Below are 17,085 nucleotides of genomic sequence, written 5' to 3' on the forward strand. Positions count from 1 at the left end.
CTGAAGTAGTTATATGGGGCAAGAGGCCCCAAACAGAGCAGGCATGGGAATGGAGAGAGTCTTGTATAGTATTTATTAGTTAGAGGAGAGAGTGGAGGAAGGACAATCCTGGGTCTTTATCATGGTCAGGTTCAGTCAGGTTTGAGGGGGGTTGAGGTGTCATCCTGTGTTTGCTTTGGGTCAGGGGGCTACTAGCCTACTGAGCAGCAGTAAGAACCTAGGTGCTGTTGAGCTAGCTTCCGCCTAGCAAGGGAGAGGAGGGAGATATGGGGCGAGGGACAAAATCCAAACACACACGGAATGATGTACACGCACTCATGCTCATATGACAGGCACATTTCTGCTCAATACGCACTGCTGAGCTCCGTAGTGAGTTTACATCCTGGGCTGTCTGCCAAGCATTAACCCAGAATAGGTTGACTACTAATTGCTGTGTGTTCAACGAACTACAAATAAAAACACTAACCGACTCCACAGCTGTGCCAAAATGTTTAATGAACTGCTGCTTCAGCCTTGTAGAACCAGAGATCCTGTTCAAACTATGTTCCAGTCAAAAACATCAAAGTGATTGCGTGAAATCAGACTACTACTGGGCAGGGAGTAGGTGCTACAGTAGGTAGTAGCAGGAGCTACAAATCATGATGGTTGTTGGGACATCTTGAGTACTGGTATTAGCTGTGTTTCGACTTGTCCATGTTCCAGCTGTCGCTGCAGGCTTTTCATACAATCAGAGTAGGCCAGACAGCAGTACCGTAGTCTAAAAATGCATTTTCTATTGGCAGTGTCTATAAATTAAAGAGCTGAGGAGGAGAATAGAAGAAGCTGTAGGATAAATGACGGCTCTACAACATTTTGACCGTCAAGCAATAAAACCACAGTGCCTGGATTTGTCAGATGTTTTGCAAACACAGGACCAGTTACAGTCGACGCTAACTATTTAGCAAAATAGGCCAATCATGTCAGAGAGAGATTGGAAGCCAGGCTAAATGCTTTCATTTCAATAAGGCACAGTCATGCCAGGCACACACACATTAATAAACACATGTTCACATTTACTGTTTCAATCCTCCATCTGAGGCTGACGATTTATGAGGAGGAGGGGTTCACGGGTAAAGTACAAGTGTGGAAAACAGCCATGCTATTTCTGGCGTTTGGTGCTATTGAGTGGTTAGATTGTTACCGATAAGCAGCTGTAGATGTGTGACAGAGCAGAGGACCACAAAGTCTGTTTACTGAGGCCTCGTCAAAAGCAGCCGACACACAGACTTAGCGGATCCATGCTTACACAGAAAGACACAAAGAAAGTTAGTTTACTGTTTGCCTCTATGAACATATTTGAACTCTCTCACACCCTGGTAATCACCCTTTCATACTTTACTGTAAGTGATAAAGACTAATTATATCCATATAGTACCCATCTATCTACGCCTACTTAATCCTCCCAGATATCTTGACAGACTCAGCACAGGCCTTAGGGCAGAAAGTCTGGCCTTGCAGAAGACACTGAGGTTACAAATGTATGAGAATACAGAGAGTCTCTGAGCACAGGTCAGAGACTCTCTGTACTCTCATACATGTGTAACCTCAAACACAAGCACACAGTGTGGCCCCTGTGGGAGGTTACTGACACCACTCCTCCCCTATCCTTGCTCCTGCCAGACCTACTAACTTCAGAGACTGATTAATGCCCCTGACCTGACCTTCATTCTACAGGCCACTGTCTTAGTTTCACAATAACAGGGTTGCCCTTGCACAGCCATAAGAGGTTCTTTGACTGTAAGCTTAGTATCACACTATCAACCCTATCCAGAAACAACCCCATAACCTCTAGGCACCATTAGTTCTGTACGTCAATGGTGAATATTCCCTCCATCCTATCAGAGGGTAAGGTGGAACGTTGTCTATAAGCATCCCCCCCCCCTCCAACACACGCATCCCACCCAAACCAACTGAAACCCTTCCACTCATTGAAAGACACTGGACCCAGCGGAAGACCACCAGTGTTTCATTCAGTTTATCTAACCCGGTTGCAGAGATACAGCAGCTTATCAGTGACGAGACCATTAACACATGTAGGAAAGGTGAGTGACGAGACCATTAACACATGTAGGAAAGGTGAGTGACGAGACCATTAACACATGTAGGAAAGGTGAGTGAAGAGACCATTAACACATGTAGGAAAGGTAGACCATTAACACATGTAGGAAAAGAGACCATTAACACATGTAGGAAAGGTGAGTGAAGAGACCATTAACACATGTAGGAAAGGTGAGTGTAGGTAGGAAAGGTGAGTGAAGAGACCATTAACACATGTAGGAAAGGTGAGTGAAGAGACCATTAACACATGTAGGAAAGGTGAGTGAATAGACCATTAACACATGTAGGAAAGGTGAGTGAAGAGACCATTAACACATGTAGGAAAGGTGAGTGAAGAGACCATTAACACATGTAGGAAAGGTGAGTGAAGAGACCATTAACACATGTAGGAAAGGTGAGTGAAGAGACCATTAACACATGTAGGAAAGGTGAGTGAAGAGACCATTAACACATGTAGGAAAGGTGAGTGAATAGACCATTAACACATGTAGGAAAGGTGAGTGAAGAGACCATTAACACATGTAGGAAAGGTGAGTGAAGAGACCATTAACACATGTAGGAAAGGTGAGTGAAGAGACCATTAACACATGTAGGAAAGGTGAGTGAAGAGACCAAAAACACATGTAGGAAAGGTGAGTGAAGAGACCATTAACACATGTAGGAAAGGTGAGTGAAGAGACCATTAACACATGTAGGAAAGGTGAGTGAAGAGACCATTAACACATGTAGGAAAGGTGAGTGAAGAGACCATTAACACATGTAGGAAAGGTGAGTGAAGAGACCATTAACACATGTAGGAAAGGTGAGTGAAGAGACCATTAACACATGTAGGAAAGGTGAGTGAATAGACCATTAACACATGTAGGAAAGGTGAGTGAAGAGACCATTAACACATGTAGGAAAGGTGAGTGAAGAGACCATTAACACATGTAGGAAAGGTGAGTGAAGAGACCATTAACACATGTAGGAAAGGTGAGTGAAGAGACCATTAACACATGTAGGAAAGGTGAGTGAAGAGACCATTAACACATGTAGGAAAGGTGAGTGAAGAGACCATTAACACATGTAGGAAAGGTGAGTGAAGAGACCATTAACACATGTAGGAAAGGTGAGTGAAGAGACCATTAACACATGTAGGAAAGGTGAGTGAAGAGACCATTAACACATGTAGGAAAGGTGAGTGAAGAGACCATTAACACATGTAGGAAAGGTGAGTGAAGAGACCATTAACACATGTAGGAAAGGTGAGTGAAGAGACCATTAACACATGTAGGAAAGGTGAGTGAAGAGACCATTAACACATGTAGGAAAGGTGAGTGAAGAGACCATTAACACATGTAGGAAAGGTGAGTGAAGAGACCATTAACACATGTAGGAAAGGTGAGTGAAGAGACCATTAACACATGTAGGAAAGGTGAGTGAAGAGACCATTAACACATGTAGGAAAGACCATTAACACATGTAGGAAAGGTGAGTAAGAGACCATTAACACATGTAGGAAAGGTGAGTGAAGAGACCATTAACACATGTAGGAAAGGTGAGTGAAGAGACCCACATGTAGGAAAGGTGAGTGAAGAGACCATTAACACATGTAGGAAAGGTGAGTGAAGAGACCATTAACACATGTAGGAAAGGTGAGTGAAGAGACCATTAACACATGTAGGAAAGGTGAGTTAAGAGACCATTAACACATGTAGGAAAGGTGAGTGAAGAGACCATTAACACATGTAGGAAAGGTGAGTGAAGAGACCATTAACACATGTAGGAAAGGTGAGTTAAGAGACCATTAACACATGTAGGAAAGGTGAGTGAAGAGACCATTAACACATGTAGGAAAGGTGAGTGAAGAGACCATTAACACATGTAGGAAAGGTGAGTTAAGAGACCATTAACACATGTAGAAAAGGTGAGTGAAGAGACCATTAACACATGTAGGAAAGGTGAGTGAAGAGACCAAAAACACAGTCTCTCAAACTATTTCTAACTATCAACTTCAAATTAAGCTGTGAATAGTTAACTTCTATGTCTGAGCTTTGTAAATGATGGGTTATTATTATTAGCAGTTCGGCCATTTTGTGGGCTAAATTACTAGTATAGTGGATGTTTCCAAAATTGTATTGACCTATTGCCAACTACATTAAATATACCAGTTGATTGAATCATTGGTTCGATGTGGGTGTAATTAGTTCAGGCATGTACAGCTGATGACACCACCACAGTGACAGTCACTGGCCAGAAAAACCAGACTGGAGGCAGTTGGGCTCTATGGGAGGTTTGGCTTGGTGCTATATTATATCACCACAGCACCAGGCAGCACAGACATGACAACAGCAACAGCTGGGTGTGGAGCGTGCCTGGCTTCCATCTATCGGTCCTCCTCACTCTACTCAGAGGGCCAGGGCAAACAAGAGCATGGCTGCTAAAGCTATCAAAGAAGGAATATAGAAAGAGAGTCCTTTCCTCCAAAGAGCAGAAGGAAACAACATACTCAAAAACAGTAGGTAGTGAAATAGTGTGGGTAAAAGCTCAATGACATAGCTACATTCCAGAAACACAGAGAGGATGGTACAGGTTGGCACAGTCAAATATCTGTGTATTTATAATTGCAGTAAAAAGATTCTGGTAAAAAATTAAATGATTGTGTACTGTAGTAGTACTATGATATAACCTCAGAGCTCTATTTACAAGAACAGTGGGACCCACTCTTGTCTCTCTCCACAGCTGTCTTTTAGTGCGTAAGCAGGAACCAATATTCTTGTCCTTGCCTGGCGTGCGTTTTGGCCGTGACACAGTAATCAGATTAGATGGAGGGAAGCATCAAGGAGAAGGAAAAGAGTCAAGGTCCTAGTGAGAAGGAGCCGCTTCCTGTAGGCCTGGCTGCGACACTGGCCTCGAGCCTAACCCCTGACCCCCTCAGCCTCATGTAGGCCTGGCTGCTACACTGGTCTCAAGCCTAACCCCTGACCCCCTCAGCCTCATGTAGGCCTGGCTGCTACACTGGTCTCTTGCCTAACCCCTGACCCCCTCAGCCTCATGTAGGCCTGGCTGCTACACTGGTCTCTTGCCTAACCCCTGACCCCCTCAGCCTCATGTAGGCCTGGCTGCTACACTGGTCTCAAGCCTAACCCCTGACCCCCTCAGCCTCATGTAGGCCTGGCTGCTACACTGGTCTCTTGCCTATACCCTGACCCCCTCAGCCTCATGTAGGCCTGGCTGCTACACTGGTCTCTAGCCTAACCCCTGACCCCCTCAGCCTCATGTTGGTCTGACTAATACACTGCCGCACAGAAGAAATACCAGAGCACCCAGAGAAGCACGAGATTGAACTTCACACAACTTTCTAGAGTTTTCCCTGTTAGTTAACACTATCAATATTTTCCTTTACTGTGGCAATTATAATCGAATCAATGCAATATTAGTCACTTTTAACGCAACCTACTAAATCAAGTTTTATTGTCGCATAACATATAATAAATAATAATATATGCCATTTAGCTGACGCTTTTATAACTTACAGTCATGTGTGCATACATTCTACGTATGGGTGGTCCCGGGATCGAACCCACTACCCTGGCGTTTTATTGGCGCCATGCTCTACCAACTGAGCTACAGAAGGACCGTTATTGCGGGGGTAGCGAAATGCTTGTGGTCTATGCAAGACTTAGTATGCAAAACTAACTACGCAAGAGATTGTAGGCAAAACGCATCGATGTAGGATTCTATTACATTGACAGGCACAACTCAGGCCGGCCCAGTTCAATCCAAACCAGCTTCTCTTCCTAACACAACACAGAGCAAATGAGCTGCTATCATCACAGCGTAACCAATCTAACCTATTGCACAATACTGTTTAGATGGCATGTAACAGGAGGGGAATGGGACTCCGCACAGAGTCTGAACCTCCCCATAACCATTAGTGGGTTTAGGGGACCAATGGTGGTATACAGAATTATTTTACAACACTGTTTATTACACAATTAAGTAATAGTGCCAGAGAAGTGTGGGAGAGACTTTCATTTAGATTCATTAGGAACTCATTATAAACTGAGCCAACCATGCACAGCGAGGAGGTGTGTGTGTGAGAGTATGGGGGGCCACAGAGCATACTGGACTGTTAAGATTTAATTACTACCCCAACCCTTCCAGTTATCATCCTACCCTAAGGGCCTACTTATGGTCAGACCAACCGACAAACAAAATGGTCCATTTTGTGTTTGTCCGCTGCTTGGTCCTGCTGACTAAACGAAACAAGGCATTTTAACTGAGTATAGACCCATGAATTGTATTTGGCAATACACACAAGGCACTGAGCAGGGCCTATGTTACAAAGCCCCCTCTGTGGTTTGGTGGAACAGCCGTTAGCTTGGGGATGAGCCAGGGGCCCTTGGCCAACATCCAGCAGGTCTCGACCCAAAACGCACAGAGGCTACTTGGACTGGACCCGATGTTCTGGGAATCCAATAGGACAGCCTGTTTAGTATGTCACTAAGTTGCTCCCAGCTAGCAACCCTGCCTACTGCCCAGGCCAGTGTGAGAGAAAACTAGGGCATGGGCTTCAAAGCAAGCAAGACCCTGAGGCAGGAGAAAACAGGATTTGTGGTCAGTATCAGCACATGCACATTCAATCAATAGAGCACATGAATAGTATGGGGAGGAAAAATGTTGGTGGTCTGTTCAGAAAGGAACGGCTCTGGTCTGGTTCTAGAATTCATTCCTGAATCCTGCACACAGCCAAAGCACCCAGAGAATACAACTCAGCTAGAGACAGTAAAACATGAACTGCACAACAATCTAGCTCCCAGCAGCTGTTCCTGAGCACTTTACCTTTCCCAAAGAAGAAATTCAGAATCAAGAGACCTTTATCATTAAAAAAACACCCCGAACATGTATGGTTTGGTATTAACACACACACACACACACACAACAGTAGCAGGGCTGTGTTCAACGCTGCACCACTAACAGGTGGCTTTTCCTCTAATAAATGCAGGTTGACGTTTAATATCATGAGTCTTGCATTGGAGGCAGAAAGAACTAAGTGGTTTCCACTACACAGGCATGCTGCAAAGTCAAAATTGGCAATATCGTAAAAATACTATCTTTTTAAGGTTAGGCATTAGGCCAAGCAGTATGGTAAAGGTTAGGTTTAAAATCAATATGACTTTGTGGTAGTGCCAGCTGCCTCCAGTACATGAGTCATCTCAATAAATGCCAACCTGCCTAATAAACACAGACCACAGTGATGTGGTACTATGACCCTGGAAACAACATCCCACCTGCTCACTAGGGTAGCCTAGTGGTTAGAGTGTTTGACTAGTAACCGAAAGGTTGCAAGTTCAAATCCCCGAGCTGACAAGGTACACATCTGTCATTCTGCCCCTGAACAGGCAGTTAACCCACTGTTCCTAGGCCGTCATTGAAAATAAGATTTTGTTCTTAACTGACTTGCCTAGTAAAATAAAAAAATTAAATAAAATAAAAAAATACAGCCTTGTAGATCAATAAACGTTAATTGAATGTGTCTCTTAGCATCAACATGACAGCACAAGCCAATTTAGACACACCCTCAATAGCGACACATCTAGGACTCGTGTTTGTGCACATGTATCAGGTACTGTACGAAGCACTACTGTGTATGTCTGAATAATTTATGTTGTACACATGCAGTGTACAGTGTACATGCAGCACTTTGCACACCTACCTGAGCAGAGGATTCCCTTGTGTCGGGCGCAGGAGAAGTCGTCACACTCGCAGAAGGTCCCGTAGATCTTCCCGAACTCTGACTCGTAGCAGAGGCACTGGTTACAACTGCACTCCCCTCTCCCACCACAGATTTGCTTCCCCTCCGCCTCTCTACAGGCGCTCAGGTACATGCTGCCAGCCTCGCCCTCCTGGCACTCGCAGCGGGCGCCCAGGTAGCCCGGGTCACAGCGGCAGGTACCACAAGTGTACTGTCCGATAGAGCTGCAGCGGCTACTGTTAGCCTGGGTCTGGTCGGTGCAGCCACAGGCACAGCGGTAGTCCACTGACACCTCCAGACGATCCTTGAAGCCCACAGGTTTGATGGTGAATCTCTGCTGGGTGCCAGGGGCAGGGCAGCCCCTAGCATCTACACTCACGTTGAAGGACACCTGGAAGAAAGAAGAACAGTACAACAGGGTTAGTATATGGACTGGAATTAGACAAATTGCCACAATTTCTCAATCAAGGAGTTTTACACAAACCTACGTCATACTCATAACTGGATTTTAAAATGGTCTCAATCTGGATCCATCACAATTACACCATCTACCTCCAGATAAACCATTTTTGCTCATATTAAGGCTTGGCTGTGATCTACATTTGACCTGCAAGCTGTGTTTATACATGTGGAATTATCTCAGAGAGAGAAGGCGTGAGAGAGCGCGATCAGAGGAGATCAGAGGACAGTTTGTGGCTTTGAGTCAGTTAGTTGATTAATCACAGCCAATTCAAGCAGCAGATGACACAGACAGGACCGCCACCCATTTGATTGCTCTGAGGAAGGAAGTCTGAACAAGACAGACACTCCACCCTCCCTTTAGATTGGCCTGTTACGTTGATTGGAAGATGGTGGTGCATTGGATAGCAGATGTTTTACGGACTCCAGAATAATTCTCAAATATGTTTTTTTTTACACTGAAAAATATGTTTTACACCGTCTCCAACATCATTTGTTATGAATGAAAATAGCTTTTGGACACCAGGGGCCAGACACACTAGTTGGGTGACAATTCATCTTGATGGTTGTACAGTCGTCTCAAATAAAACTGAAGGTCCTCGGCATTACTCTGGACCCTAATCTCTCTTTTGACGAACATATCAAGACTGTTTCAAGGACAGCCTTTTTCCATCTACGTAACATTGCAAAAATCAGAAACTTTCTGTCCAAAAACGATGCAGAAAAATTAATCCATGCTTTTGTTACTTCTAGGTTCAACTATAGCAATGCTTTACTTTCCGGCTACCCGGAAAAAGCACTAAATAAATTTCATTTGATCATATTACTCCAGTGCTAGCCTCCCTACACTGGCTTCCTGTTAAGGCAAGGGCTGATCAAGGTTTTACTGCTAACCTACAAAGCATTACATGGGCTTGCTCCTACCTATCTTTCTGATTTGGTCCTGCCGTACATACCTACACATACGCTACGGTCACAAGATGCAGGCCTCCTAATTGTCCCTAGAATTTCTAAGCAAACAGCTGGAGGCAGGGCCTTCTCCTATAGAGCTCCATTTTTATGGAATGGTCTGCCTACCCATGTGAGAGACGCAGACTCGGTCTCAACCTTTTAAGTCTTTACTGAAGACTCATCTCTTCAGTGGGTCATATGATTGAGTGTAGTCTGGCCCAGGAGTGTGAAGGTGAACGGAAAGGCTCTGGAGCAACGAACCGCCCTTGCTGTCTCTGCCTGGCCGGTTCCCCTCTCTCAACTGTGATCTTCCTGTCTGGGTTGGTTCCCCCCCTTTGGTTGTGCCGTGGCGGAGATCTTTGTGGGCTATACTCGGCCTTGTCTCAGGATGGTAAGTTGGTGGATGAAGATATCCCTCTAGTGATGTGGGAGCTGTGCTTTGGCAGAGTGGGTGGGGTTATATCATTCCTGTTTGGCCTTGTCCGGGGGTATCATCGGATGGGGCCACAGTGTCTCCTGACCCAGCCTCCAGTAATTATGCTGCAGTAGTTTGTGTCGGGGGGCTAGGGTCAGTTTGTTATTTCTGGAGTACTTCTCCTGTCTTATCTGGTGTCCTGTGTGAATTTAAGTATGCTCTCTCTAATTGTCTTTCTTTCTCTCTCTCGGAGGACCTGAGCCCTAGGACCATGCCTCAGGACTACCTGGCATGACTCCTTGCTGTCCCCAGTCCACCTGGCCGTGCTGCTGCTCCAGTTTCAACTGTTCTGCCTGCGGCTATGGAACCCTGACCTGTTCACCGGACGTGCTACCTGTCCCAGACCTGCTGTTTTCAACTCTCCAGAGACCGCAGGAGCGGTAGAGATACTCCTAATTATCAGCTATGAAAAGCCAACTGACATTTACTCCTGAGGTCCTGACTTGCTGCACCCTCGACAACTACTGTGATTATTATTTGACTATGCTGGTCATCTATGAACATTTGAACATCTTGGCCATGTTCTGTTATAATCTCCACCCGGCACAGCCAGAAGAGGACTGGCCACCCCTCATAGCCTGATTCCTCTCTCGGTTTCTTCCTAGGTTTAGGCCTTTCTATGGAGTTTTTCCTAGCCACTGTGCTTCTACACCTGCATTGCTTGCTGTTTGGGGTTTTAGGCTGGGTTTCTGTACAGCACTTTGAGATATCAGCTGATGTAAGAAGGGCTATATAAATACATTTGATTTGATTAAAAAATAAAGTCTTAAAATGCTAGGTCAGGTGTATCTACGTCTGACTTTGGGATCAGAATCTACACCTGCTGCACCAACCAAAAAGACTAGTCGTAGCTAAATCCAGTGTAAGCAATGATTTAGCAATGCATGAGATTTGATGCTTCAAAATGGTGGCTGCTAGGCAGCACCCATTACTAGGCTGTTACTGTTCTGGTGGCAGTTTTAAACTTTGCCAGGCATGTCCCATCACTTCAAAGCCCACCACTATGCATGCATGTTGTTCTCTTAACCATACTTTGATGAATCAATCAATAATTACTGTGGAATGAATATCACTGAATGACAAAGTTATTGGATAAAGTAGGATAATGCTATTGAAGGCATTTTTCATATTGTTGCTTTACTGAAACTCCCAAAGTCATCGAACTGTTTTCAATACTTTAAAGCAATAGCCGTGTGGTCAACTATAATTTCAGCGCCTTATCATTGGGACAACATTATCGCCCTGTTTTTAGACAAGCGTGGGGAATCGTCTTCATAAATCAATCGTCCAGATTTTTGTTTCCCCCGGAACCTCCGATTGGATATTTGATTACATTTAGGCTGGGAAAATGTTAGCCAAATTGGGGTCAGTGTTCATAATGATAATCTTTAGTCTAGTTTGCTCATCTAACAGCATTATCAGAACATTTTGCTAGCATGTTATGTAGTCTAAGGTAGCCTATTGGTTGTCTAGCAATGGTCAACCAATTTGAACAGATCTTGAAGAATTTTTTAAGAATAATGGGCAAATATTGTACAACCCAGGTGTGTAAAGCTCTTAAAGACTTACCCAGAAAGACTCAGCTGAAATCGCTGCCAAAGGTGATTCTGACATGAATTGACTCAGGGGTGTGAATACTTATGTAAATGAGATATGAGCTATAATAAAAGTGGAGGTGGCAGCTCATCTATTAGTTTTCCAATATCTGATCAGACACATTTAGCATGCTGTAATGTAGCATGAATCAAGTGTATTATTTTGCTATTGACTCGCGCATAGGCAACTCGAAAAGCCCGGAGGTTGTGAAATATGAACACGAGACTCACATCCTTTAGAAAATATAGATTGTTCCTTCATGGTATGTACAGAAAAGAATAGCATAGTCCCGCCTCCCGACCAGGCGTAGAGTCTACGCCCAGGCATAGCTCATAGAAGGGCTCACGCCCAGGCATAGCTCATAGAAGGGCTCACGCCCAGGCATAGCTCATAGAAGGGCTCACGCCCAGGCATAGCTCATAGAAGGGCTCACGCCCAGGCATAGCTCATAGAAGGGCTCACGCCCAGGCATAGCTCATAGAAGGGCTCACGCCCAGGCATAGCTCATAGAAGGGCTCACGCCCAGGTGATGCAACAGGTATAATCTTTATGTCCACGTAGAGCATATTGAACATAGAGTTACGAACCACTTACAACCAACTGGTTCAAATCGGACCCAGAACAGCGATCACTAACCTCGATCCATGTTGTTTTTTACTGGTTATTGTTATTCACTGTATTTATTCCTCGTGTCACCAATTCTATTTATCTTTAACTCTGCATTGTTGTAAAAAGACCCGGAAGTAAGCATGTCCCGGAAGTAAGCATGTTAATCTACATCTGTTGTTTACAAAGCATGTGACAAATAACATTTCATTTGCAGCGCATTACTGTGTCCTTCTCTGTAGCTTACTGCCACAGCAACCATCTCTAGTGTGTGTACGTGCCGTAGATGAGGCAGTGTGTTATTCTTTGTGGTTTCACTCACTTTAGATGGGGTAATGGTGTGAATTTCTCCAGTTAAACTGATACTACCATGAATCTACAAAACTGCAATGTACAGTATATATGTCAGTTGATATATCATCACCTTCCATATAACCTTTGGCGCATTGGAAAACGCTCTCATCTTTAAAACTGAACAATTCTGTCCAAAGAAAACACAAGGACCGACTTCAATAACGTCAATTAGAATACATATGAAATGTGGTTAACTTTTCAATACATAACACAGCTCTGGATGAGAGCATGGATACTTTCAACCACCAAAATATTTTAGCAAAGAGAAAAGCTAATCTGAGGCAGCTGTAGGGGTATTTCAGGAAGGATGTCCTTCCATGACGTAGGTCTGATAAGGTTCACTCTTCCACATCATTCTCCTTCTCCCAGTGGTTCTAGATGAGTGAAGAAGCGCACACACACACACACACACACACACACACACACACACACACATCTACAGGTAGCCTATGTGCCCTTTGGCAGTGTTGAGCCCGGAGGGGTCATTGGAGGTGGAGAGGCAGGGATGTGAGGGGGCACATGCTGTGCTTTGAAGTTTAGCTCCCAAGACTGAAGGCCATAGCCCTCTGGACTGCAGCCCCAAAGGCAAACACTCAGATGCTTGGGCCGTGTTGATGTTGGCAGCAGCTCTGCATGCAACGATCTGAGTCTTCAGGAGAGAAAAAGCATTGGCCTGTCACTCAGAATGCAGGACCTTTTGCTCTCTCTCTATAGGTCTCCTAGGCCATCAGTGTCTTCCATCTTCCCTTCCTCTTTCAATGAGAATTTTATTTATTTTTAATTTTACTAGGCAAGTCAGTTAAGAACAAGTTCTTATTTTCAATGACGGCCTAGGAACAGTGGGTTAACTGCCTGTTCAGGGGCAGAACAACATATTTGTACCTTGTCAGCTCGGGGATTTGAACGTGCAACCTTTCGGTTACTAGTCCAACGCTCTAACCACTAGGCTACCCTGCTGCCCCAGTGAACATCAACAGGCTTAGTGGTGAAGAGGTCATAGTACCACAGACCCTACTGGGTGAGCCGCTGACTAATATGAAACACTGTACAATATGAGGCAATATGAGGGTGTGGCTGTGTGTGGAGTAAACACTCATGACATCAAACTGCGTCATCTGTCCAACCCAAACCATTGATCTCGTTAGTAAGTGATGAATGTCTGTAGGTAATACAGAAACACGAGTCAAAAATAAATAAAAAACATCAATAACAAAGCTATTGTCATCCACAAGCACAGCATTGCAGAAGAACAGGACATGAACACAGAGTTGTGGTATGTTCCTGCTGAGTACTAGATAAGCCTCCAATCAGAGTCCACAGGAAGGAAGGGCCCACATAACACTTGGAAGACCTGCTTGTCTGCTATTTGCCTCTTCCACTACAGCAGTGCCCTTCCTAACGAGGTAATGAGATTTAGGGGAGTGAGTCACGAGGAACCCATCTCCTTTAACCATGTGGCTCATTAGGGAAACTAGCAACCATGAGATAAAGCTGCTGGAGTAAAAAGGCAGGGAACCAAATCCCAGGACATTACTGCTGTGATTGTGAGAGAGGTATGGAATGGAGGAGTGGAACGGAGAGAGCAGCAGATTAATCACCAAGTCTGCCTTGAGTCAAGTATTCAACCACTTTGTTATGGCAAGCCTAAATAAGTTCAGGATAAAACAGTTGCTTAACAAGACACAAGTTGCATGGACTCACTCGGTGTGCAGTAATAGTGTTTAACGTAACTTTATGATTACCTCATCTCTGTACCTCACACATACAGATCATTTTAAGGTCCCTCAGTCGAGCAGTGAATTTCAAACACAGAATCAACCGAAGACCAGGGAGGTTTTCCAACGCCTCACAAAAGAGTACACCTATCAGTAGACAAGACATTGAATATCTCTGAGCCATGTGAAGTTATTAAATTACACTTTGGATGGTGTATCAATACACCCATTCACTACAAAGATACAGGCGCACTTCCTACCACATTTGCTTGGGAGGAAGGAAACCGCTCAGATGACGCGGATGCTAAGCTACAGGACTGTTTTGCAAGCACAGGAATATGTTCCGGGACTCATCAAAATGGCATTGAGGAGTATACCACCTCAGTCACCGGCTTCATCAATAAGTGCATCGACAACGTCATCCCTCACAGTGACAGTACGTACATATCCCAATCATCCCTAAAGCCAACGCCTCATTTGGCCGCCTTTCGTTCCAGTACTCTGCTGCCTGTGACTAGAACGAATTGCAAAAAAAAAAAAAAAAAAAAAAAAAAAAAAAAAAAAAAAATAATCGCTGAAGTTGGAGACTTTTATCTCCCTCACCAACTTCAAACATCAGCTATCTGAGTAGCTAATTATTGAGCTATCTGAGCAGCTAATTATTCGCCTACCTCCTCATGCCTTTTGCACACATTGTATATAGACTCCCCCTTTTTCTACTGTGTTATTGTCTTGTTAATTGTTTACTCCATGTGTAACTCTGTGTTGTCTGTTCACGCTGCTATGCTTTATCTTGGCCAGGTCTTGGCCAGGTCGCAGTTGCAAATGAGAACTTGTTCTCAACTAGCCTACCTGGTTAAATAAAGGTGAAATAAAAAAATAAAAAATCAGAAGCCATGGATTACAGGCAACATCCACACGGAGCTAAAAAGCCTAGAGCTGCCGCTTTCAAGGAGTGGGACACTACTCCGGACGCTTATAAATAATCCAGCTATTCCCTTAGACAAACCATCAAACAGGCAAAGCGTCAATACAGGACTAAGATTGAATCCTACTAGACCGGTTCTGCCGCTTGTCGGATGTGGCAGGGCTTGCAAACTATTACAGACTAAAGGGAGACCCAGCCGCGAGCTGCCCAGTGACCCAAGCCTACAAGACGAGCAAAATCCCTTTTATGCTCGCTTCGAGGCAAGCAACACTGAAGCATGCATGAGAGCACCAGTTATTCCGGACGACTGTGTGATCATGCTCTTCGTAGCTGATGTGAGCAAGACCTTTAAAACAGGTCAACAGTCACAAGGCCGGGGGGCCAGACGGATTACCAGGACGTGTACTCAAAGCATGCACGGACCAACTGGCAAGTGTCTTCACTGACATTTTCAACCTCTCCCTGACCAAGTCTGTAATACCTACATGTATCAAGCAGACCACCATAGTCCCTGTACCCAAGAATGCGAAGGTAACCTACCTAAATGACTGCCAACCCGTAGCACACTGTTATTTTATTTAACCTTTATTTAACCAGGAAAGCTCATTGAGATTTAAAATCTCTTTTTCAAGATTGTCCTGGTCAAGATAGGCAGCACCAAGTCATTACAAAAATTACAGACAAACATGAAAAACTACAAGTAATCTAGTAAAAAACCTAGAATTCACAAGAGCATAACAAAATCTAAAACAGCAAATTAACCTTTCTAGCAGGCGTTCCGCTAGCAGAACCCCTCGACAACATTCCACTGAAAAGGCAGCGCGCAAAATTCAAAAATATGTTTTAGAAATATGTACCTTTCACACATTAACTTCTTGGATATAGGTGGCGCTCTTTTAATTTATGGATAAAAAAACGTTCCCGTTTTAAACAAGATATTTTGTCACGAAAAGATGCTCAACTATGCATATAATTGACAGCTTTGGAAAGAAAACTCTGACGTTTCCAAATCTGCAAAGATATTATCTGTGAGTGCCACAGAACTGATGCTACCGGCGAAACCAAGATTACATTTCAAACAGGAAATGCCCCAGATTTTGAATGCGCTTTGTTCCAATGTCTCCTTATATGGCTGTGAATGCGCAAGGAATGAGCCTACACTTTCTGTCGTTTCCCCAAGGTGTCTGCAGCATTGTGATGTATTTGTAGGCATATCATTGGAAGATTGACCATAAGAGACTACATTTACCAGGTGCTCCGGTTGGTGTCCTCCGTTGCAATTATTGCGTAATCTCCAGCTGCGTGTATTTTACCATTTGCTTCAGAGGAGAAACCAAACTGCCACAAATGACTTATTATCGAATAGATATGTGAAAAACACCTTGAGGATTGATTCTAAACAACGTTTGCCATGTTTCTGTCGATATTATGGAGTTAATTTGGAAAAAAGTTTGGCGTTGTAATGACTGAATTTATTTTTTTTTCTTAGCCAAACGTGATGAACAAAACAGAGCGATTTCTCCTACACAAATAATATTTTTGGAAAAACTGAACATTTGCTATCTAACTGAGAGTCTCCTCATTGAAAACATCAGAAGTTCTTCAAAGGTAAATTATTTTATTTGAATGCTTTTCTTGGTATTGTGAAAAGCATTTTTTGAAAATCTGAGATGACAGTGTTGTTAACAAAAGGCTAAGCTTGTGAGCCAATATATTTATTTAATTTCATTTGCGATTTTCATGAATAGTTAACGTTGCGTTATGGTAATGAGCTTGAGGCTATAATTACGCTCCCGGATACGGGATTGCTCGACGCAACAGGTTAACAGGTCCAATACATCAAATGAAAGAAACAACTTGTTAATCTACCCATCGTGTCAGATTTCAAAAATGCTTTACAGCGAAAGCACAACATATAATTAATTATGTTAGGTCATAGCCAAGTCAAAAAAACACAGCCATTTTCACAGCCAAAGATAGGAGTCACAAAAAGCAGAAATATAGTTATAGTATAAAATTAATCACTAACCTTTGATGATCGTCAGATGACACTCATAGGACATCATGTTACACAATACATGTATGTTTTGTTTCAAACAACTGATTTGTTCCAAACAGGTCTCATGAGCCTCTCCTTTATAGTAGAATCCTCAAACCAGTTTCTAAA

The 17,085-nt window shown here is 43.7% G+C and overlaps 1 protein-coding gene across 1 annotated transcript in view; it reads right to left on the minus strand.

Annotated features, from left to right (window-relative positions):
- Positions 1–17,085, minus strand: part of LOC118366922 (integrin beta-5-like) — a 78,794-nt gene that overhangs the window by 31,315 nt on the left and 30,394 nt on the right. Inside the window, exon 10 of the mRNA XM_035749763.2 lies at positions 7,796–8,225. Coding sequence (XP_035605656.1) covers positions 7,796–8,225 — 430 coding nt within the window. The remainder of the gene's footprint in view (positions 1–7,795; positions 8,226–17,085) is intronic.

The sequence above is a fragment of the Oncorhynchus keta genome, chromosome 34 (genome assembly GCF_023373465.1).
Source record: "Oncorhynchus keta strain PuntledgeMale-10-30-2019 chromosome 34, Oket_V2, whole genome shotgun sequence".
Classification (NCBI taxonomy): Eukaryota; Metazoa; Chordata; class Actinopteri; order Salmoniformes; family Salmonidae; genus Oncorhynchus; species Oncorhynchus keta.